The 24,894-nt window shown below is 38.6% G+C and overlaps 2 protein-coding genes across 2 annotated transcripts; both read right to left on the bottom strand.

Annotated features, from left to right (window-relative positions):
- Positions 1-9,154: 9,154 nt before the first annotated feature.
- Positions 9,155-10,941, bottom strand: LOC121793537 (mitochondrial acidic protein MAM33). The gene is made up of 3 exons (XM_042191561.1): positions 10,760-10,941; positions 9,934-10,271; positions 9,155-9,522 (listed from the first exon to the last, which is right to left on the bottom strand). Exons 1-3 carry the CDS (start codon positions 10,904-10,906, stop codon positions 9,339-9,341), a joined length of 669 nt encoding a protein of 222 aa, XP_042047495.1. The 5' UTR covers positions 10,907-10,941; the 3' UTR covers positions 9,155-9,338.
- A 1,972-nt stretch (positions 10,942-12,913) lies between these two features.
- Positions 12,914-20,205, bottom strand: LOC121795316 (nuclear pore complex protein NUP1-like). The gene is made up of 9 exons (XM_042193838.1): positions 19,838-20,205; positions 19,105-19,205; positions 17,966-18,087; positions 17,035-17,233; positions 16,630-16,932; positions 16,450-16,548; positions 15,650-16,348; positions 14,917-15,329; positions 12,914-14,835 (listed from the first exon to the last, which is right to left on the bottom strand). Exons 1-9 carry the CDS (start codon positions 20,118-20,120, stop codon positions 13,212-13,214), a joined length of 3,843 nt encoding a protein of 1,280 aa, XP_042049772.1. The 5' UTR covers positions 20,121-20,205; the 3' UTR covers positions 12,914-13,211.
- Positions 20,206-24,894: the final 4,689 nt, after the last annotated feature.

Here is a 24,894-nt window from a genome sequence, read left to right as displayed (position 1 = left end):
GACTATTGTTGTTAAGAAGTTGTCGTTCGTAATTCTACAATAGCAGGTTGATTATTGTTTTCAGCTGATTGTCTTTAAACCTTGACTAACTTATAAATTTTGCAAAAGTAGTTCGATATTGGGGCGCCTTAACAACGTTTTCCACCGAAATGTAAAGAAAAAACTACCTGGGATAAATCATTTTAAAAAAAATCAACTTAAAGTGGCCCTCATAATTCGTGCTATTTGTAATTTGTAGGCATAAAAGGGACCCCAAAATCAAAATTTCTTTTTGACTAAAAAAATACTAGAAGAGAAAAGATAAATGTACATAAATTGTACATATACATAATATTCTTAAAATTTAAAATTTGATTGAATTTAATAAAAACCTAGTTTTGTTATTTGTTGTATTATTAGTATGTAGCAATAAGAAAGAAGTGATATAGAAATTTTATGTTAAATTGTAACATGATTTCGATCTTGATTCGAATTAATTAAATAATATTTAATAAAAATATATTTTTTTCTTAATTTTACAAATATTTAAGTTAAAATTTTAAACTTTTTTGAAGTATTACAAAATGATTAGTATGAAAATTATTTTAAATCAATTAAAATATAAAAATTAATTTTCAATATAAAATATTTTTAACAAGTTCAATTATGTACGTGCAATTATATACATTATAATTACCCAAAATTGAAAATCGACCAATCCATTATTATACTTGCTGACTTTACCTTATATATTTTTGGCTGCCTACATATTTTTATGTAGAGGTGTCAAAATGGATATTGGGTATTGGATACCCGATATCCAAACCCGAAATATCGGATAATTGGATATCCGATATTCGATTTTTCGAGTTTCGGGATCGGGTTCGGGTATAGGATTTTTGGATTATTGGGTATCGGGTTACCCTAACCCGATACCCGATCGGGTATACCCAAATTACCCGATTTTCTAATTTTATTTTAAAATTTAATAAATTATTTATTTATTCTATTATTTTAAAAATTAAATATTTAAATTTTAGTAGTTTTTTTCTCTTAACTTCAAACTACTTCAAGTTTGTATCAAAATTCAAACTACAAGTTGTATTTCTAAAAGTCTGTAGTTAGTTTTCTTAAAAAAATAATTAAAAAAAAGTAAAATAAAAATCCAAAATTGGGACTGGATACCTAATTTTTTGGGACTGGATACCCGACTCGGGTATCCAGGTACCTGAAATAATTTTCGGATCGGGTATCAGGTATTAGATTTTGAGAAAATCAGGATCGGGTACCCGAAATTTTCGGATCGGGTACCCGATTTGACATGCCTATTTTTATGCCTCCATTAAAATGACCTGTGATTAAGAGCATCTCCAATGGTTCTGGACATGCAATAGCCCTCCCATAGCCTTCCCACTGCCACATCATCTGGACTAAAATCCTTCTGCCACATAATCTGGACATGCAACTGGACATGTAATAGCCCTCTCATAGCCCTCTCATAGCCTATCCACATCACTAATAACAATTATATAATTTAATTTACAATCGTAGCAACATACGGAATTTAATTTACGAGACAAATACAGGAAAATTGAATAATAATATTAAAATTTTTAAAAAAGTACAATAATTTATAAAAAAGTACATTAATTTTAAAAAAATACCAAAAAATCACTCCTCGCCGCCGTCCAACAATCACTACTCGTTAATACAAGTGGTGCGAATGAAAATGACGTCCAAAGCGCGTATATATAGTGTTTCGAAAAATTTATAAAAAAAATAAAATTCTGACGCCGGTCTGACGCCGATTCAGGGCCTACAATGGCACCGTGAGAGTCGGTGTCAGTCCAAGAATCGCCGTAGGCGAGCCGATTTTGACGCCGGTTTCGCTGACGCCGGCTGCAATGGTTCGGCGTCAGCACCGGCGTCCGTGAAAAATCGGCGTGCTTACGCTGACGCCGCCATTGGAGATGCTCTAATAGGTTTAAATTTAAACTTTAAACTTAAATATAAAGTGAATGTGCATCCAGAATAATTTGTGCTTCCCCTATTCAAAACTGTGGTTTATTTCCTTTGGAGCCACGATAACTTCGTGTTGGAAGAATCTGTGTTTTTATGAAATTTATCCAAAAGTAAGAGACTAGAGAGGCGTCTCTCGCACAAACACTTTGCAATGAGAAAGAGTAATTGCACGGTTGACTCTTAGAAAGAGTAATTAAAAAAGAGTAATTTTAATCATGACATTATAGATCTGATGAATCATAAATGACATTTAAATTCTAATGTGCTTTGAGGATTCACTTGGCCCATAATAATTTATTTATGTACCAACCCAACGTATAGAGTACATACAAGTCATTTTTATTTTCTTTTCAAAATCGTGCAATGAACATTAAACATTCGCCTGCTCGAACGCATACTTTTAGTAAAACTTACGTGCACATTATTAATTAATTATTAAGTCCAAATAGAATTTAAATATCCTTAATTATAATTACAATAATTAAAAGGGTGGGGCCTCATAATTTTAGGGCAATGGCAGCATCTTAAGTTGAGAAATAGGAGTACATTTTAATTACTCATTTTTTTTCTAGAGATGTAGGAATATACTCTTTTTATTTTGAGGAATAATGTCGTGTGCTATTTATCTTGCATTATGTTTAATATTTACTACTATGTTTTAGTATAAAAATGTTACTAATAGTTATTTAAAGCATAAAATTTTGTCTAGTTTTGGTTAATATGTCAAAATATTAAATCATGAAATTTAGATTGTTCTCAATTGTCTCATTCACGTAAATAAAGTCAGAAAATGAAGATATTTTTTATACTAATGTGATAATAATTGAGAAAATTTGAAATTTTGTGATGTAATATTCTAATCAATGTTATAGGACTTACTAAATTTGACTAAACTTCATAATTAGAATAACTATTATCACATATAAGAGTATTTTTGCATTTGAAATTCATTATTTATTTGTGCTTTATCATTTTATAAATTTATATAAGATTTTTGAAATAATATTTTAAATATATATTTTTATTATTTTTAAAATTTCAACACCGGCTTATTTAGATTTCTATTTCCGTCCTTGGTCTCAACGGATGACTTAAGCACGATGCCTTGTCCTTATCTGATAAGCATGTTGTTGTGCACGTGCCACCTCCGCACTTCGCGTGCATAAGCATGTGTTGAGGGTGGATCTAGAAATTGAAATTCGTGGAATTGGAAATATTGAAAAATATTTTTATTGTTTTCCAACTCTGGTGGTATCATTTTTTGTTACTTCCTTCTCCATTGGCGTTCTCATGACACCAACTAAAGTAATCAAATTGCATGTCGTGAATGTTGTCGTCATCGAAAACTATTCTTTTCATGCTTGGGTATGTCATCGATGGCTTAGAAATTGCAATTCGCCTTAAGCAATATGTATCCCTTTTTTAAACTCATTTGCAAAAAATTTAAAGTTGTTAAAGTAACATCGTACTCAATAAATAAGAATTCTTTTTGGATAAGGAGTGATAAGATATTAAGATGAACTAATATGTCAATAATGAAAATTGGTACTCCCTCAGGCCATCCGCAATGGGGCGGACGATGGCACGCCCGATGGCGCGCATCGTCCGCGCGGCCGCGGACGATCGTCGCGCCCTATACTAAGGGCGCGGAGTATAGCGCGGATGATGGCATCGTCCGCGCCATCGTCGGCCCACTGTGGGCTACGCGGACAATCGACGCGGACGATGGCACGCGGTTTCGTTTTTTTATAAATAGAGTTCATTTGTAATTTCATTTCACGATTTCACTTTCGAAACTTATTACATTTACATAATTACTACGAAATGGATTCAAGTCCCAATAGTCCTATGTTTAGCGGAGAGGCGCGTTGGCCAGGTACAGAACCCGGCGAATATCGTTCGTTCGACGCCGACACCCAGTACGATCCCGATTTCAGTACGGAATCGTACGGGTTGTTTGACATGGAGCCGTCTCCAAACCGACCAAGCGCTCCCTCCCGCCGTGATGCCGCAGCGGCCGATCCCGAACCCGCCGCGACCGCTTCCGCCCCAGCCAAAAAGAAGCGAAACCGGCAGCGGGCGCAGAAGTTGCCACCTCCCGGAAATTGCGATGAGTACGCCCCCGGCCGTACGAACTACACCGACGACGAAACCCTCATTTTGGCCCGGTGTTGGGTAGATATATCGGAAGACTCGATTTTCGCGAACAACCAGAGGCAGGTCGATTACTGGGAGCGCATCGCCGGCCTCTACAATGAGGCCAAGCCGCCGACCGCGTACAAGAGCAAACGTGAGTAACTCCGCAAGCACTGGGATCAAGTGAAGAAGCAAGTGAACTTGTACGCGGCGGAGTTCGAGAAGTTCACGCGGGCACAGGGGAGCGGCGAGAGCTTGAGCGACGTGCGCGCTAAAGCGTTGTTGTCGTACCGGTCGATGTACGGCGACTTCAAGCACGAGGCCATCTGGGCGCTCTTGAGGGACAAGCAGAAGTTCCAAGGTGGAATTCTGCACACTGGTGCGCCGAAGAGGATGAAGACCACCGAAGCTGGTGATTACACGAGCAGCGGCAGCGGCAATCACCCGGTTGACCTCAACCGGACGTACGTGGATGAATAGAGTTCCGGCACACCGGTGTCCTCCCGGCGTCAAGGCTGCGAAGGCCAAGGGGAAGGCGGCCGCGACCTCATCCTCGACCGCTGCAAACCCATCTTCGTTCCCGGAAACGCTCCCGACCCAGACGGCCACCGCGTTTGAGTCGTTGGCAACAACGTCGATGGCGAGTACGTTATTGCAGACGCACAAGGCCCTCAAGAAGTGTACCGATCCCGACGAAGCCGAATATCTCCGGGCATTAATCGATGAGCTGCGTCGGAAGTTGGGAATTGCACCGACTTAGTTGTTTTTTTTTTGTAAGTTGTATGGTGTAACTTTTTTTTATTAATGCGTCGCCATTTGTTATTTAGACGTTTTTTATTTACTCGTTACTTGTTATTTGAAAATATTTAAATTAATTAAACAAAACAATAAAATGATGATGTGGCGCGCCATAGGGCGCCCCACTGCAGGTGAGGGGAAGGAGGATAAAACTGATGACGTGGCGCGCCATAGGGCGCGCCTTAGGGCGCCCCACTGCTAATGCCCTCAGTCCATTAGAACATAGTCTCAGCATTTACATCCATCCATCAAAATGAGTCTTATTTGATTGACGTTGATTTATTGGCCACTTGCCCTTGTTTGATTATTGACATTTGATTAAAATTAGATACAATACTACGAGGTCATCCACTACGCTGTCTCTATACCGTCCCTTATTCCGTCCCTTAACTACTATTTGACTACTATTTGAGGGCTCTACTGTACTTTATTCCTTCATCCCTTAACTAAGGGACGGAACCTGCAACGCTCCGTCCCTTATTCCGTCCCTTAAATTACTATTCATTCAATTTCATTTTTTATTTTTTTTCCAACCCAATTAAATTAAAACTAACACACTTTATTAAAAAAACACAACATAAAAAAACACACAACATAATTTAAAATACAAATTTAAAGAAAATTTAAAAACTACTCCGCCGGCTAATCATCCTCCGGAGGGGGTCGAGGTTGAGGGGGAGTCGGAAGGCCAAGTTGTGTTGCCATATGCACAATTCCGTTCCACCAGACCGCGAATTGGGCGTGCGAGAAGCGGGAAGTGTCCGCCATTGTGGCGGTCATGTACGCCACCATAAGTGTGTCCGAGCCTCCCCGCGAGTCTGATCCCGAGGCCGCCTGGCTTGATTCGCCTCGGCCCTTCCTCGCTCTAGCCACTTTCGCCGCCTTCGTCCCTTGCGGCCGACGGCGCCCACGACTGGATCCTCCAGCATCGCCGACCGTACCCGCAAACTCCTGCGATTCAGCCTCATGTGGGCTGATGCCCTTAGTGGTGTCACCACCAGACGAGTATTGACCACTCGCCGTATGCTTCGTGCGCTTCGAGTTTTAGCCCGAGCTGGAGCGGAAACCGCCGGCCAACCGTTCCTCGTCCTTCACGGCCTGCCAAACATCAACATATCTGAATTGTTGACGGGTGTTCTGGTAGTAGGCGTGCAAAGCGGACGTTAAAATGTCGGTTGCAGTGGCGCCGCTTTGGTAGCGCGCCGCTTCGGCCGAGTAGAGGCCGCAGAATTTTTTGACCTGTCGGTCGACTCGGTCAAAGTGAGAGCAGAGCATTTTGTATTTGCGCTTGCGGGAGCCTTTCGGCTTTATCTGGTGGTAGACCTCACAGACCTTTTCCCAGAAACACTTCCAGGGTTGTTGATTCCCGACGATGGGATCGTACGAGACGGTGATCCAAGCGTTGTACACCGCCAGCATTTCCTGGTTGCTGTACGGATGCCGGCCTAGATCCTCTTCCTCTTCCTCTTCCTCTTCCTCTTCCTCTTCCTCTTCTTCCTCCTCGTCCTCGTCCTCGCCCGCCTGGGGTTGTACACCACCTCATCCACCTCCACCGCCTCGCCCACCTCCACCGCCTCGGCCTACTCCCGGCGTTGGATCAACGGGAAAATCCTCCCGGATCTGGGATAATCCCTGCGAATACCGCGGGGCGGAGGGACGGGCATATGCATCAACGTCAAAGTTGGGTGGTTGGTACCCCCGGCGTCGACGCACTGGAACCGCCCAGTGTGTTGATCATGGTCTCCCAATCGCTGAAGGCGTGAGTAATAATAGAAAGATATAAAATATAACATAGAAAAAACATAATGAAAATAGAAAATAGAAAATGGCATAAGGGAAACATAAAAAAGGAAGAAAACTAAAAAGATTTTCACGTGTATAATTTATATAGTGTATGTTTTAGTGTATGTAGTATGTATAAATTGTGTTCAGTACAATGTGTAGTGTGTGTATTTAATGAGTATGGGGAGTGTTAGGCCATCTGCAACTCTCTCTCTTATCCGTCTCTTAACCGTCTCATCTCTTAATTATTTATGGGCCCCACTGTACTTTTCACACCATCTCTTAACTAAGAGACAACACATGCAACCTTTCATCTCTTAATCATCTCATCCCTTAACTATTCATTCAATTTTATTTTTTATTTTTATTTCCAACAAATTCAATTAATAAAAACACACTTCATTAAATAAAATAAAATTACAACTTAAAATTCTAAAAAAATAAAAAACCACATTAATAAAATCCTAAAAAAATACATAATTTAAAATCTGCCGCTTGATTCTCTCTAAATTCAAAATCTCAAAACTCAAAGAAGCAAAAGAAGATATCATCAGTTGCGACGTCTTATTCTGTGGGATCAAAGCTCGAGGCAACAAAAATTCGCAGCGATAGACTTGGGGAGGTGAAAGATTTTATTTCGAATTTAGGAGAGAGCTCCGACGAACTTTTAGTCTGTGGATTCCAACGATACTTGAAAATTCAGGGTGTTTGATTTTTTTATTCAACACATTTGCTCAAATGGATCCATGAATGAATTAAATTTGGGAGAAGAATAATGTGTTGACATGAAGAATGTAGAGTGTTTGAGTGAGAATAGAGAGTTTTTTTATGGTGGATTAATTTGTGGGAATGATTTGATATTTATAGAAGTGATTGGGGGCTTAAAAATTAAAAAAAATTAAAAATTTGCAAAAACGGCTATAAACGGCTAGTATATTTTTTGGTGTATTTTTTTAAATTTTCGAATTTTTCCTGAATTTTTTAAAAAAAATTATAAAAAAAAACATTTTTCGGATAAAAACGATGCCCACTCGCGGGCCGGTGAGTGGGCGTCACGGACGAACCGGAGCTCGCCACGTGGCGCTGGCGCGTGGCGAGCTGTCTCGCCAGCCGTCCCTCCGAGACGAGACCGAGATGGAAGGCTGCAACGCCGTCTCTTATCCGTCTCGCTGAGACGAGACCGAGACGGATAAGAGACGCGTTGCGGATGCTATTGCTAACACAATACTTAATTGCTAACTGCAATTAAATAATAGCCCTTAGATATTCAGATCAAGGGCACAGATCATCAGCCCCGGAATGTCAATACGATGAACAAAAAAACATCAATAAGGGTATTAAGGTTAATTTACAACAAATTAGTTGTAATTAACTTTTAAAAAATATCTTTCTCGATTTAAATTATTTTTTCGCACAACATATATCAAATTAAAGATAATTTCATAAGGATTCTAACGAGATCTCACTTGCATATGTTCCGATGTCCAAATTTGAAAGAAATTTCAAAAAAAATCAATTTTTTCGTACAGCAACAAATGTTAACATAGTATATAAAATATATAAATATAATACATGTAGAATGTCATTCTTAAAATAATGTGTTGACATTAGCAATGTGTTGACATTCTCAAAGCATTGTGTTGATATTTTCAAAACACTATATTGACATTTTCATCCAAAACCCTAACTTTGTAGTTTTTTTATCTTTTTCAATTTAATTAATAAAAATGAAAATTACACGTGACAAATTTTAGACCACTACATTTCTAAAATTCTATGGTCTTATATTAGTGTAGTTAGTAACTAGAGAGTGAATTAGCAATTGATCACTCCCCAATGAGTGTATTATGTGTGGTTTAATGTATCTAATGTACTCCATTTTGCAGTCTATGCATTTAATGAGTACGTGAAGTATGTGTGCACTATAGAATGTGTGTATGCACAATTCATTTAAATTTAATTTTTTAATAATTAATTTATTTTCCTTAATAAAGGATTTGGAATGGAATTGTAAAAATATAATTTTTTCAATTCCAATTCCAAATTCTATTTCTATAAACCAAACGAACCCTATGATCTTTGGTATTATTGAATTATGATAAGTCTTAATGATTTTATTATTGGTATTATTGAATTATGATAAGTCAAAATGATTTTATTCTCATATTAAATGGACATCATATATTCACAAAGAAACAATAAAATAACACTATCTATCATCTGACACAGCACACTTCAACATTTTGCACATTAATGGCAAATGGATAACAAATACTTATTGGAATTTAAAAAGTCAGCGCAAATAGTTCCACTCACGGAACATGATGTGAAATACATAGTAGTATACACATCAAGTCATCAACCACATAATATCTTGTTAATTGAGCACCCACTATCACATAAATCAGAACAGTTATATGAATATGCTAAAGCCATATGCCAACCACAGAGAAATGATACCTTCAAATCAAAACGATTTTGATACAAAAGAAATACTACTAACCAGGTCCACATCAAAAGATAAAGAGCTAGCTAGCTGCCCATAATATATTTTCTTTTCAGATTTGGTGTAATTTCAAGAAGCAAATTGACAAAAGTTGAGAAGACCACTGATAAATTCTTTATGCCTGTAGGGTTCCTTGGTGGCTGTCATTGACAAAAGTGCCAACAGTTTTGAACCATCGCAGGAGATTGCGGTGATCCTTCACATAAAGCCAAGCTTGCAGAAATGGAAATAGGCTCTCGTTTATTCCACGCTCTTCAATATAACTATGGAGAGCATCTCGAATCTTTTCATCTACATCTCTGTCAATTGATCAAAAAATACACTCATCAATTGAGAAACTGTTCATGAAAATGATACGTGTGTCATAATGCAAATCCACTTCTAGCAATGATAAAATTCCAAACCATCAGTTCTATAAAAAGCTACCCCCTAATAAAAAAATCATGTATTCTAATAATAGTATTTGTTTCATCAGACAATTCAAGTGTATTAACAATTTAAGATACCAAGTCCAAGTGAAGTGACAAATTTATGTTATGATACCTTTGACATCCTGTCACTTTCGTATCACTACAATTCATATTCAGAAGCTAATCTTTGGGTATTTGCAGATAACTCAAATCAAAATGGCTGATGGTAAAAGCCTGTAACTCATCCCTAATATCACAACAGATAAAAGCTTGTAACTTGTAGGGAGAAAATTCACTTACTCAAAGACTGGGCCATGATATTTAGATGGAACTGCAAGGAACCCTCCAGACTCTGCTTTTGGTCTGAGTGAAACAGAATGAATCCCAAGAGCATCCGGATACATTCCACAAAGTAAATGCAGAGAATCTTGCTGCCCTGGCTTAGCAATGTCAACATGAACAAATAACTGATTAATGTTGTCATTGCCATAATCATCAGCAGAACCTCCTGGAATAATGTCAACCATTCTCATAACTGATACATTGACAACCTCATCTCCAAACACGCGCCTGAGAACAGGGCCCCCAGTATCAAGTGCCCCCTTTACAACTTGGTATGGAGAAGGTGGGCTAATCTTCTGAGAAATATGAAAATCTAACTAGAATAAGTAAGCCAAAAAGGTATCTACAGGTGAACATCATCTCATGAAGAACTTTAGTAGGATTTCAGAAAAACACAAACAAATATGAGCAGTCCAATAGAATTAGATTATACTACTATGTCCCAAAGTTTTAGATTCATCTGCTTACAAGCATGAAAGAAATCTTTGGTGGACCTGTAATGTCTTGATCCATTATGCATTTAAAAAGTAATTTGTGGATAAGCCAATGCACTTCATAACCCTCATAGGTAGTTCCCAGCCGATTCAACCCTAAAAGTTCATTAACTGGAACACATATTTAAACCTACAAACAACACCTCGTCTTTCTAATTCTAACTAACTGTAACTTGAGGCTATTTGGTAAAAATGTTAAGAAAAATTGAAGTGAATGTATGATTCGTCGTATTCAATCAGCAATAACTAGCAGGAATACAAAAAAAAAAGTAGAGAGAAAAATTGGTTACCGGAGGTGGAGTCATCTTGGAGACCTCGAGATAGTGATCTTTGAGGGAGCGTAGGATAATTGAATTGACAGTGTACGACGCCGTCGACGAAAACGGTCGCGACACTAGTCGCTGCGCGGCGCACACTAGAGCCTTCCTCCATCTCATCGCGGCTTTACTCTCTCTCGCAATCGCTCACAAATGCCCTACCCTGCTGCTTTAAATCTTAGAAGCATCTACAGTTCTCAGAACGTCGCCGTATCGCACTTCGAATTTTCAATATAACTTTCTTTTAAACATAATTATTTTATTCACAATAGTTAAGTTAGTTAGATGGAGCAGTATTTAATAAAATTGAGAGTGATCAATTGCTAACTCATTCTCTAGTTGCTAACTATAACTAATTAAAAATTATAGAATTTTAGAAATCTAATAGTCTAAAATTCGCCACGTTTAATTTTTATTTTTATTAATTAAATCGAAAAAGATAAAAAAAAAACTACTAAATTAGGGTTTTGGATGAAAATGTCAATATAGTGTTTTGAAAATATCAACACAATGCTTTGAGAATGTCAACACATTGCTTTAAGAATGACATTCTATAGGTATTATATTTACATATTTTATATACTACGTTGACATTTGTTGCTTGTTGCTGTACGAAAAAATTGAAATTTTTTTAAATTTTTTTCAAATTTTTACATCGGAACATATGCAAGTAAGATCTCGTTATAATCCTTATGAAATTATCTTTAATTTGATATATGTCGTGCGAAAAAATAATTTAAATCGAAAAAGTTATATGTGTTTTAAAGTTATGAGATATTTTTCAAAAGTTAGTTACAAGTAATTTGTTGTAAATTGAACTTAATACCGTTATTGACGTTTTTTTATAGTATTGACATTACGGGGATGATGATCTAGGCCCTTGATTTTAATATCTAAGAGTTATTATTTAATTGCAGATAACAATTAAGTATTGAGCTAGCAATATAACAATCCCCACCAATTATATTAAGAAAGAATATTGTCAAACTAAAATCACTAAATAACATAACAAATTCACCCATGAACACTACCGTGTGCTCGAACAAACTTTCCTTGAGCCAAGCCTCGAATAGCTTTCAAGTAATTTAAATCATTTACAAGTACTGTTACTTTAATTTACATTAAAAATATCGTCCAATCAGCAATTCGTGTTATTTTCTAATATTACAAAAATATTTTTTTCGTAAATAAATTGAGTTGTTGGCGAACCTGGAGACAAGTATGAAGTACCCATGGAATGTCATACTTTCATGTAGTGCAATTTAAAATTTTAGATATATGCGACCGTACATACAAATTACATAATCACATCAATAATATGTAAGCAACAGGACACGACACAAATTGCAAAAACACAAATTGCAAAATATGTACATATACGGGGTGTTCGGTTTGCAAGATTGTAATCGAGATTAAATTTGTAGTGTGTTTGGTTCATAAGATTCAACCCTACAACTCAATCCTAGATGGATAATCATGGGATAATTAGTCATAGCTAACCCCACATGACTAAAATAATCTAACAACTCAATCCTAGATTATATCTTGGTATTATTTTATTTTGCTAACCGAACACCACCATACTGTATTCCAAGTTGGGCGTGACTACTATATAGATATACTGACCGTCTGTCTAAAAAAATAGACCACGTTAACCATTTTGAACCACCTGCCAAAACTTAACCAATTTCTAAATATGAAAAGTTCTCAACATTTAAATACTACTAATACGAACCACACAATCACCTAACACTACTTATCTACTTTGTTTCCTTCTCTCTTACTTTAATGCAACTATGTTTATTTTTTATAAACGGATGTAGTATGTAGTATTTAGTACTCCCTCTCCCCTCTGTCCCTCTATAGTTAAGTCGTATTCCTTTTTGGATTGTCCCACTATAGCTAAGTCAATTCCTTTTTTGGTAAAAAATATTTTACTCTCTTTTACTTTACTCTCTCTTCATCTCTCTACCTTTTTTCCTTTCTACTTTATTCTCCTTTTACTCAACTCATCTAAAACAATTTTTCTTAAATCTTGTGCCGAAAAGAAATGTCTCTGTAGTAGAGTGGGGCGGAGGAGTATTTACTATCACATCCACAAAATATAGAACACGGGAAGGGTTTGGCTTATAGGCTATGACAACTGAATATTTTTCCATTATGATACACTCGAAGCCAAGTCAATTACACAATTACAAAGCTCAACACATGAAGCTTACCACCACTATTCCTAGAACGGACAAACTGTAACACTAGTTGCCTATCAAAATTTTGCTATACTACTAACAAGGAAAAACAGATCTATTACAATCAGGCAGGTATGTTGTAATGCTGCCCTGTAAAGACCAGCTGATTGACTCATTATATTGACTCGGGATTCAGTAAAATCCAACCACTAACCTCATTAATACCATTGTGTACATCTTCACTTCTTCCGATTCTTCAATCTACTTACTTTCACAATCTTCCGCTTTGACTTGTCACCTCCCGCGCTTCCCAGTGAAAAGCTGCCTCCAGCATTGAATTCTACACTGCCTGATGCCTGGAAGGAAGACGGGCTCTGTAGAGGTACTTGATTTTGCTGGCTGTTGAACATGAACGGATTGTTTTGTGGTGGAGCAGCCGATCCAAATGCAAAGGTAGGTGTGGCAGGGGAAGCAGATGCTTGGCCAAATACAGGAGTAGGTGAAGATGACGGCACTGGATCCTCAGTCATGCTGTCTTCTGCATTCATCTTATCGTTATTCCCAGGAGAGGCTGCAAAACCACCACCAAGCACAGGCGAAGAAGCAGATACGCTAGTGAATGAGAATATCGGACCCGACGAAGTACCACTGGATGAATTGAAAGCCATGGGTGGTGCAGCATTTGCAGAAGCAGAGAATAAAAATCCCGAGGATTGGGGTGGAGAACCAAATAATGGGGAATTTTTGCTTTGACAACCGGAACCAAAGATATTAGAAGCCATACCAGAGGAGCTAACTGTGTGGGCTGTCGAGGAGGAAACAGGACTGCCTCCAAAACTGAATATACCAGATGTGTAACTGCTGAAAGAGCTAGTTGTATTAATCGGTTCAGAAGAAACTGTGGTACCACCAAAACTGAATACTGGTGTGGCGGGAGCACTGTTTGAACAGACTGTAGTGGTTGAAGAAGATGAACCAAAACTGAATGGGCTAGAAGTTGCACTAGCACTGGAGCTAACTGTAGATCCTTCTGAAACAGCAGCCGAAGTTGCACCGAATTTGAATAAACTCGGTGTTGGCCCAACATCAGGGACAAGAGAGGTGGTATTTGATGTGGAAGTCAAAGAACTAAAACCAATACTGATGCTCGGAGTTGGCACTGAACCAAGATAAGAGTCAGTATTCATGTTATGTGCTGGAACTAATGCAGATGGAACAGACTCTGGTGATGTGCCCTGTAAGATGGTACCAGCACCAAAAACTGGAGATTTTGTGGCAATAGCAAAGTTGGAATTTTGAAGACTGCTTCCCGTTGAATTATTTAAAGAAGAACCAAGCTTAAAAATGCTATTAGTAGAGCCAGTTGTTGCTGCTGCAACAGTAGAATATGAGGTACTTGAGGTTCCAGAATTTGGATTTATGTCAATTTTGGCTCTCTGATCAGCTGTCTCTGAGATGCTAGTTTCCGGTGCTACTGATACTGTAGTTGGCGGATCTACAGAAGAAACAAATTTGAAAAGAGGTCCACCTGAACCTAGAGATTTTTCTGCACCTCCAAAAATGCTTCCACTAAAGGGGACTGCTGTGCTGGTACTGCCACCAGTGGGGAGAAAGTTAGCAGAACTGGTCAAAGGGGTAAACGGGGGAGCACTACCCGTGGATGTCGAATGCATATCACCAAACGAAGCTGCAGGAAAAGATAGTGGAGAAGATCTTGAAACAAGTGGCCCAGTTAACGCCGCAGAAGAACCATCATCACATTTTCCATTAGTATCTACCACTTTACCAGGCTTCATATGAAGCCCTGTCTCTGAATCAAAAGTTCCGACTTTAGAGCCAACTGACATCGAAGTATTGGCCAAGCTGAACATGCATTTAAAATATTAAGATGGAAGACAATCGCAAAAACTTGACATTTGATGCAAATCATACAAAACAACTAACCTGCTTGATCTTTCAGCGGATTCAGCCCTTTTGGTGGATCCAGAAGGAAATGAAGGAGAATTATCAGCAGCTTTAGAGCTGAAGCTGAAAAAATTAGAACTATTTGCTTCCTTAGCCTTATCAAATGCAGGAACTGATGAAGTAAGAATTTGAGATTGTGAAGCAGCAGAATTTTTTCCTTCTGATGCAGGGATGGCAATGACACTAGTCCCCTTTTCAAATGTGACAGCCCCAGAGGTAAGTTCGCTTGTACTCCTCGAACTAAGTCCCATAGATGAGTTATCTTCCGACTTGAAAGTGGTTCTGGCATCTCCAGCAGGTTTGGTGTGCAAGTACTCAAAAGGCCCTTTATTATTGGATAAAGACCTAGATGCACGTCCATTGCGCTCTGCATCAGCAAGCTCCAAGGAACCCTAGAAAATTCCACCACAATGAATACATTGGCAAGATACAGCGATGGATATATAAGAGAGAACTATTAAACTAGTTACTTAATTGTATTGATAGATATTTTAGTGAAAAGATGTAAGAAAAACAGATAATATACAAGATGTGTACAAGCCAGCTCTGAATAGAGATTAGAGCCAGCAGATTGCAATCTTCAGAAAATAAAATATACTGCACCAGCTTTAGTACTGTAAACAAATGCAAACATTGACAGATATAATTTAAATATGGGCAAGACAGATATATATGGCATGCGTCCATAAAACCAGAACTAAACAATGTGTACCTCTTCTATACTCATCCTTAAAGCTCTCTTCTTTTGAGGTAGGGATGATCCATTCTTCACAACAGAATCACCAGCTCCAAGGCCAGAAGTAGAAGCCTTCAAGGACACTGCAGAATCATTGTTCAGAACAGAGTTCCATCTGCCAGAAGGAATAAAGGAATCATTGGGATTATTCCCTTCTGTTTTCCCTTGCTGTTGGGGAGAAGACTCGTGAACATCAGGCAGTGTGTTATTGGTCAGATTCACAGACTTAAGATCATCTTGGGCATTCAATAGCATCTTTGAAGTGCCTACATCCTCCATGCTCCAGAGGGCCTGTCCGGGGAGCCTACTCGAGAACAACTTTAAATATGAGTTCTCCTGCATTGCCACTAACTTTGATCCTGGAGATTTTTCCTTTGGGCTGATCTTTTCAAGTTGCTGCAATATTTTGGCAGCAACTTCTTTAGACTTGGAAGGAATATGAGCATAACTGGTTCTTGGGACACTCTCATTCTCATTTTCTCCACTATTTTTCAAGGTCTTGTTCCTTTTGTCCCCATTCATTTGAGGCTTCTGCTTTGCATGCGAGCCAACTCCCACTCCATGAGCATTGTGATGAAATCTAGATGCCAATAAATCGGATTTCTGTCTGATTCTGCGAATAGGACCAACAGAGCCAATCTCAGCATCCAACACTGAACTTCTACGCTTTAAGGTCTGGCAAGCAAAATAGGAACCATGAGAACAGCTGACGACTTCTTACAAGAATAGTAAAGTCCGATCTTCAAAATTAAAAAGAAGTCATTATCCACACTTACCCCCAGCCGCAAGTCATATTTTCCATCATTCTCCAGTGGAGAAAGGGATGACGTTGATGTTGATGGCCCAGCAAAACCCCTACTGTTGATTCCACTTCTCTGAAACGAATAGAGCATTATGGAAGAGAGAGCCATAGAAACATAAAAGAATTATTTTGTAATAAAATAGTATAGGTGAACCTTCGATATGGAAGTTGGATGAACTCTTGAGTATGGAGTGCGAGCCATGGTGTAGATAGCCGATCTGCCACGGGATAGTGGGGTTATATAAACATTTTCTGCAGCACTCAAGCCAACAGAACTTCTCCTAGCCAGTGACACAATAGGTGACTTTGGAGGATTAAGTGCATCAGCAAGCAACCATGTGCCATCGTTACCAAGTTGATTGCGCATTCCCAGCAATGATTGAGAAACTTGTGACGTCCTACTTCCCATGTAAGACTTAGCAAGTTCAGCTGGAGAAACAATATCATTCCCAAGCACCTGATGACATTTTAATAGATAATAATAATTTATTCAGCTCTTGGAAATTGGGAGGACCACAATATAAGTGGGCATGACTAGATCTGACACAGTTTATCTTACTTTTGAATTGTTTATAGGAGTAAGCACTATAGCCGATGACTCAATCCCATCATTCTTGTTTCCTTCTGATATACCGCTTCCAAATTCTTTTTGCCTGCTAGAATCTAAAACAGACACTACATTGATTCGGCTTGCATCCCCAGGAGACACTTCTGCAGCTCGTGACTGCAAAAGTTCTGCCAGATAGGAAATCTCAGACCTGCATAAACCAACTTCAAAGTCAACAAGCAAGTGGTCAATGTAATGACACATTAATTATAATGTCCAACCTTTGATGAAACTCACCATCTGGGATTAATTATTATTCGCATACACGGCATCAACAGAAAACAGAGTAACACATCAGGCAACATGAACGTTAGAAATTGGATGTTAAAATCGTGATATCGAAAGGAGTGTTTCATATTAATGTACAAACAAAAAATATCAACAATTGCTCGACTACAGCACTTGATATCAACTGTCAATTGTCAAAATATGTCCAAGGAATACAGTGTTGTAATGGTGTCATAAAATGAGCAGTAAAATAATACTCCCTCCATCCACAAAAAATAGCCTCATCTTTTCATTTCCGTCTGTCCACCAAAATTAGTCCCATACTAAAAATGAAAAGTTACTCCCAATTTATTACTCACATTCTCTCTCTCTCTCTCTCCTTCTTTGTCCACATTTTCCCTTTCTCTCTCCTACTTTACACACTCTATCTCTTTCTCTCTCATACTTTACCAATTTTGCATTAAGAGTGAACGTAAAAATGCATGTCAGAAGATATATCTCTCGATTTACTGATGTAGGAAAACAAGTATGCAAGAGCATACTGGAAGATACTAGAATGAAATATTGTTAGTGAACTACCATAAAGTAGAAAGCTCCTGTATCAAAATATTGAGTCGCATAAGCATAAATGAGGGCATCCATCCAAGACCTTTACCTAGTGAATGTCTTTTGCTTCAACAAATGCTCAAGCTCAGTGACTGTCACTCCATGGCTGCTAGAATTATTTATTGGCTGGCTGCACTGACCAATTCTGGGCTCTTGTTCATCTCTATCACTCTTCAATAAAAAAGCAAAAGTATCGATCAATTGTTGCACATTCTGAAAGTCAAAAGCATTAGATAGGATATACTAGAACAGGATTAATTCAAAATGGAAAATTGGCTGATTTTGGCAAGGCACCAGCCACTAGTATTAAACCAACACCTCACATAAGAGCCAAAAGACTATAATACTATATGATGTCAAAAGGATCAAACTTGAACAGCTGAACCTATCAACAAAACCGTAGTGGTTATTATCCAGAAGTTGAATAAAAATGTATATAACTTTGTGGAACTTCATCAGTCGAGAATTCTATGCATTCATTAACCTCACTATTAAACACCACTGAGATCAAATTGCTAAGAAAATCGGCACTTTAATTTGAGACTAAAGCAAATACTAGTCTTTTAATCTACTACATAAAAATAGATACCATTATGAATTTATCCAGCTGAGCACTAAAAACAATAATATGATGCGGCCACCCTTATGTTAACACCTACAGATAAGTAAGCATTTATTCAACAAAATTTTCTAAATGTTTATGGATACATCCAGTGCAGATTGATGCCAAATTTTCCAATATTTGTATGCAGATCTGAGTAACATGGTATACTTTCAATAAACATTTACCAATGAGGCCTAATACCTCAGGAACATTAAGTTATCTCCATCAAATTAAAAGTGGCCTTAAGAGAAATATAATCTGGTGAGCATGAATGTACTTTAGAATACTTCTCAGCCTACCTAATTAACACTAAGACATCAACTAAAGGAAATATACCAAAACATCAAACTGTCCCTAAAAGTACACATACAAGTGCTAATCCACAAAAGTTACAAACTATTTTAAACTTAGAGAAATTTATCATTCTTCCTGAAGTCACACTATCACTACACCCCACAGTATTTTTAATTAACAATTACAGGTTGAAACTATTCTGTATACAGTAATATAACACAATGGAGCGATCCAAACTTATATTGGCACAAGATAAATCTAAGGAAAATGAAATCCATGCAAAATCTTACATTAAGACAAGTCCCTTGATCCCCATCACTCTCTTGGGAATTTGACTCTGATAAACCATCTTGAGAATTTGACTCTGGTAAACCATCTTGAGCATTTGACTCTGGTAAACCATTAGACGAAGCATGTTAAGAAATCATACAAAGAACTAGTCAATTATATCAGAAAACAGATAAATTGTGAGATATCACAGCTCAAGTGGTCCAGTGCTCATGCTAAGAAATGCAATTGCCACAAGAACACGTGATATCAAGCACATTAGACCAAAATGCAAAAAGTAGACATTATAAGACAGTGACAGCTGCAATGAAGTTCATCTGTAAACTTGGCAAAGAATCTCGAGATAATGCAACTCTATTTACACCTGATGTTTATGTACAAACAACAAAGAATTGACTAAAAAAAGCACAATTACTAGCTGGAGGCGGATTCAAAGAAGATGAGTACGTTAATTAATCATGATGCGAACATAATAAATGAGCTTCAACACACAAAGCATTTCAGCCGATGAATCAGTTTACAGCATTAGATGCAAAAAGGTACACAATTCAGTGCCAATTTTGGAACATTTTCCGGAATTTGATGGCCAATTAATATGAACAACCGATATCCCGTCCCTAAATCAGATACCAAATTGAAAGAACATAAAGGTAACATGGAATTGACAAACTTGGCCAATGGAACCCAAAAAAGAAACCAATCACACACTCTGAGAAACCAGAACAAGCATATAACCTGGTGGCTGAGGAGGGAGGCGTCTACGAAAGACAGAACCGAAAAAGCGGTCAGCACCATATGATATGAGCTTAGAGGCGGGCTCCACGACCAGCTTCGTTAACCAGCTGCTACTACTGTCGTTGCTATTAATGTTGTTATCACGAAAGGCGGTGGGGGGACGGTCGTACGGCGTCGCTTGTCGACGAAAAGGCTTCTTCCGGAACTTCCCTCCGACTCCTCCACCGGCGTACGAAGATGTGGTGGCATTAGCGGTCACTCCGGCTTCTTCCGGCGTCGACATTGTCGTCCGATTTCGAAATGTAGCGTTCAGGGAGAGAAAAGAGAAAGCTAGGGTTTTATTCTGGGAGTGGACAGAGAAAGCGATACATGAATATAAAAACACAAAAAATAATGCTAATAATAATGGGCAGCAATAATATTTTAATGAGTATACTACTACTACGAATGAAGAGTGTGCTTATGTCGGGACGTTTTGGTTGTCAAATTTCTACCAATAAATATTGAATTTTTTTTCTTTTCGGTCAAATTATATAAAATGAGAAAAAAAATTGTGTATACCTACGTATAGGAACTCAAATAATTCGAATTATATAAAATGAGAGAAAAAATATTGTGTATATATATAGAAGTGTAATTGTGAACTCTGATGTAACGCGATCAGATCTCGAACACAGTCAAGATCAACAATAGAACGAATAGCAAGATCGACAACACACACAATTGATTGAAATGAGTTTAACGAAGGAAAACCAAGAACTCAATGAGAAAACGATGAGGAATCTTTTATTCAATTTCTGTGGAAGATTACAAACTGATTGGATGAAAAATCTTTCTCTCTCACTCTGCTTGCACAGCTCGGTTATGCACTCTATTTGACTAACACTAATCTAACAACCAAAACAAATCCAACGGCTGTCATTTAAGCTAACTAACTAATCGCATCCGACGGCTCACGTTTGTCTACGCACCAGTTAATAACAACGGTCAACACCGAACTCGACTAAGTTCGGCTAATGCCGAGCACCAGCAAGTTCGGCTAATCACCGAACAGCATATCAGTCCCTGCCGAGCATGATTAAGCTCGGCTAACACCGAGCTGCAATCAATCACCGAGCTTTACTGATTGTGCAGTTTTGCCCCAATCCTCATAACAAATCTCCACCTTGGGACACAACTGGACAATCCACAGAGCATATCCATCTTCCACAATCACTCCAGCTGAATCAGATTCACCAAATCCATGCAATACTTCAACTTAAGTCCTGGTAACACCTTTGTTAGCATATCAGCTGCATTGTGCTCAGTAGCCACCTTTTCAATCTTCACCGAGCCCTTTTCAGCTTCATCCCTCACAAAATGTAGTTTGACATCCACATGCTTACTCCTCTCATGGAATGTCTGGTGCTTCGATAAACATATGGCACTATTTGAGTCACACAGCAATGTCACAGCTTCTTGATCTCTTCTCTTGATGAATACACAGTGATCATACAAAGATTTCTCAAACCCAATCTTCTGCATGAACTCATTAAATCTAAGATACCACTGCCTTGAACTTTGTTTCAGCCCATATAAGCTTCTCTTCAGTAGACAGACCTTTCCCTCATCCCCTGGTTGAACGAAGCCAGGTGGTTGTTCCATGTAGATCTTTTCTTCAAGCTCTCCATGAAGAAAGGCTGTTTTAACATCAAGTTGCTCTAATTCCCAATCTCTTTGTGCAACAATTGCCAGCAAAATTCTGATGGAACTGTGCTTAACCACAGGTGAAAAAATCTCATTGTAGTCCACCCCTTCTTTCTGTGTGAATCCCTTAGCCACCAATCTAGCTTTGAATCTGATTTGGTTGTCGTTGAAAGCTTCAACTTTCTTCTTGTAAATCCACTTACAACCCACTGTTTTCTGGTCAGTAAGTCTCAATACCAATATCCATGTGTGATTTTTGTACAAGCTATCAATTTCTTCCTGCATAGCCAGCAACCATTGATCCTTTTCTGGACTCCTCAATGCTTCTTTATAGGTGGAAGGTTCATGATAATCCATCTCCTCAGCCACTGCTAGAGCATAATGCATCATATCATAATCATTAAATCTGGTAGGGAGCTTGATATTCCTTCTTGCTCTGTCTCTTGCAATTACTCTTTCCGGAGTTCTGACTTCAGTTTGGCTTTCAGTAGTTCCACCACCAGTGGCTTCACATGTAGGACTTGGATGAGTCTGAGTTGCATCTGTAGGTTTTCTCAGGTTCTCCACCTCAAAATGAGTTCTCTGAGTATCTCTGTTGAGGAAAGGCATTTCAGATTCTTTGAAGATTACATCTCTACTAACCACCACTTTCTTGTTCCCTTCCTCACAACACCATAACCTATAGCCCCTGACTCCCTTCTGATAACCGATCATGACACATCTGAGAGCCCTAGGCTCCAATTTGTCCTGCTTTATATGAGCATAAGCTCTACACCCGAATGGCCTTAGCCTTGAGTAATCCCCAGCACTGCCATACCATCTGCTATCCGGGGTTTCACTCTCTATAGCAGCTGATGGAGACTTGTTGATCAAAACAACGGCAGTTGAAGCTGCTTCTGCCCAAAATGGCTTTGACATACCAGAAGCTATCAGCATACACCTTACCTTCTCTAGGATAGTTCTATTTGCCCTCTCAGCAACTCCATTTTGTTGTGGGTTGTGAGGGACTGTTCTATGCCTCTTAATCCCTTTGTTTTTGCAGAACTCATCAAATTCATGGGACAAGAACTCTAAACCATTGTCAGTTCTTAGGCATTTCAGTGGCCTTTCCTTTTCCAGTTCAACCTCTGTGCACCATTGCTGAAATTTCTGAAAAGTTTCTGATTTTTCTTTCATAATCACTATCCATATCTTTCTTGAGAAGTCATCAACAAATGATAGAAAATATCTACCTCCTCCAATGTTGTTTATTGGTGCAGGGCCCCAAATGTCACTGTGAACATATTGGAGAGGCTCCTTTGATATATGTTTTCCCTCTCCATATGGCTGCTTTTTACTTTTGCCTAGGATGCACTCTTCACATGATCCTATATCCACTGGTGTCTCAGACTTAGGCATCTTAATCACACCTTGTTTTAAAAGCTGTCTTATTCCAGTTTCTCCAATGTGGCCTAGCCTTGCATGCCAATTGATGGATTCTTGAGTTGAGTGAACTGATCCATTAATTGCTTCAGCCTTCAGGTAGTAAAGAACATTGTTTCTGATAGCTTTCATAATCATCTGGCCATTCTTTGTCACAAGCATCTCTCCACCATATAGAGTCAACCTATAGCCTTTTCCTTTCAAGAAGGCCCAAGGAGATCAGGTTTCTCTTAATAGATGGAATATATCTAACATCTGTTAGTGTTCTTAAACATCCATCATCCAATCTCAAACATATATCCCCCACACCCTTGACTTCGCATACATGATCATCTCCTAGTAAAACCGAGCCATCTGACTCTCTCATATTCCAGAACCATTCAATATTTGATGACATATGGAAACTGCACCCAGAGTCCATGATCCATACCTTGGAAATTGGGCTGCTTTTAACCACATTTAGGGCTCTTGCTTCTTCAATTTCTTCAGTGATAGCAGCTGTACCCTCCTCTCTGTCATTCTCAGCTTGCTTCTTTTTCCAAGCAAAACAGTTTTGTTTGATATGGCCTGGTTTCTTACACCAGAAACAGCTCCTGGTCTCTTTCTGATCTGCACCCTTTGTGGTTGGAGGCTTCCATTTCTGAGATGAGGGTTTCTTGAATTTAAAAGGCTTCTTTGATGCTACCCTAACACTCAGACTCTCAGCAGCCTGATCAATAGGTTTATCGTTTGATTTCTGCGTTCCCTTCAATTTTAAAGCAGAGGATACCTCTTCCAAAGTTACCTTCGAATCTCTCCCCAGTAGTATTGAGTCCTTAAACTGCTCAAAGCTTGGAGGCAGAGCATTCAATAACATCAAAGCCTTGTCCTCATCCTTCATGGCATCATCCACACTTTCAAGATCGTCTATACACTTTCTGAATTCTTCAAGTTGACCCCCAAGATTCTTGGAGTCAGAGAATCTGAAATTGAACAGCCTTTGCTTAAGGTGTAATCTGTTCGAAATCGACTTCTCCATATAAATCTTCTCCAATTTCTCCCACACCCCTGCGGCATCATCCTCCTTTTGGACTTCCCTGAGTACCCTGTCACTCAGGCACAAGACGATGGAGCTATAAGCCTTGTATTCCATTTCTTGTGCTTTCGCCGCATCAGCCTCCTGCGTTCCCTTCTTATCCGTCTTGGATTTCACATAATCCCAGACCCCTTGCTGCATCAAAACAGCTCTCATCTTCAATCTCCAAAGGCCAAAATCATTTTCGCCAGTAAAACGCTCAACATCAAATTTCGCAGTAGACATTGTCGAATGTGTCGTCTTCTTCCGTTCCCACAGACGGTGCCAATTTGTGAACTCTGATGTAACGCGATCAGATCTCGAACACAGTCAAGATCAACAATAGAACGAATAGCAAGATCGACAACACACACAATTGATTGAAATGAGTTTAACGAAGGAAAACCAAGAACTCAATGAGAAAACGATGAGGAATCTTTTATTCAATTTCTGTGGAAGATTACAAACTGATTGGATGAAAAATCTTTCTCTCTCACTCTGCTTGCACAGCTCGGTTATGCACTCTATTTGACTAACACTAATCTAACAACCAAAACAAATCCAACGGCTGTCATTTAAGCTAACTAACTAATCGCATCCGACGGCTCACGTTTGTCTACGCATCAGTTAATAACAACGGTCAACACCGAACTCGACTAAGTTCGGCTAATGCCGAGCACCAGCAAGTTCGGCTAATCACCGAACAGCATATCAGTCCCTGCCGAGCATGATTAAGCTCGGCTAACACCGAGCTGCAATCAATCACCGAGCTTTACTGATTGTGCAGTTTTGCCCCAATCCTCATAACAGTAATCAATTACTAATTAATTATTTTTTAACTAAGATTAATTTTTAGCTATTATATTTAGAAATTTAGTGGTGAAAATAATGCTAA

This window comes from Salvia splendens, chromosome 3, assembly GCF_004379255.2.
Source record: "Salvia splendens isolate huo1 chromosome 3, SspV2, whole genome shotgun sequence".
Lineage (NCBI taxonomy): Eukaryota > Viridiplantae > Streptophyta > Magnoliopsida > Lamiales > Lamiaceae > Salvia > Salvia splendens.
Note: the sequence above shows the minus strand (reverse complement) of the source record. Positions and strands in the feature narration are given on the sequence as shown.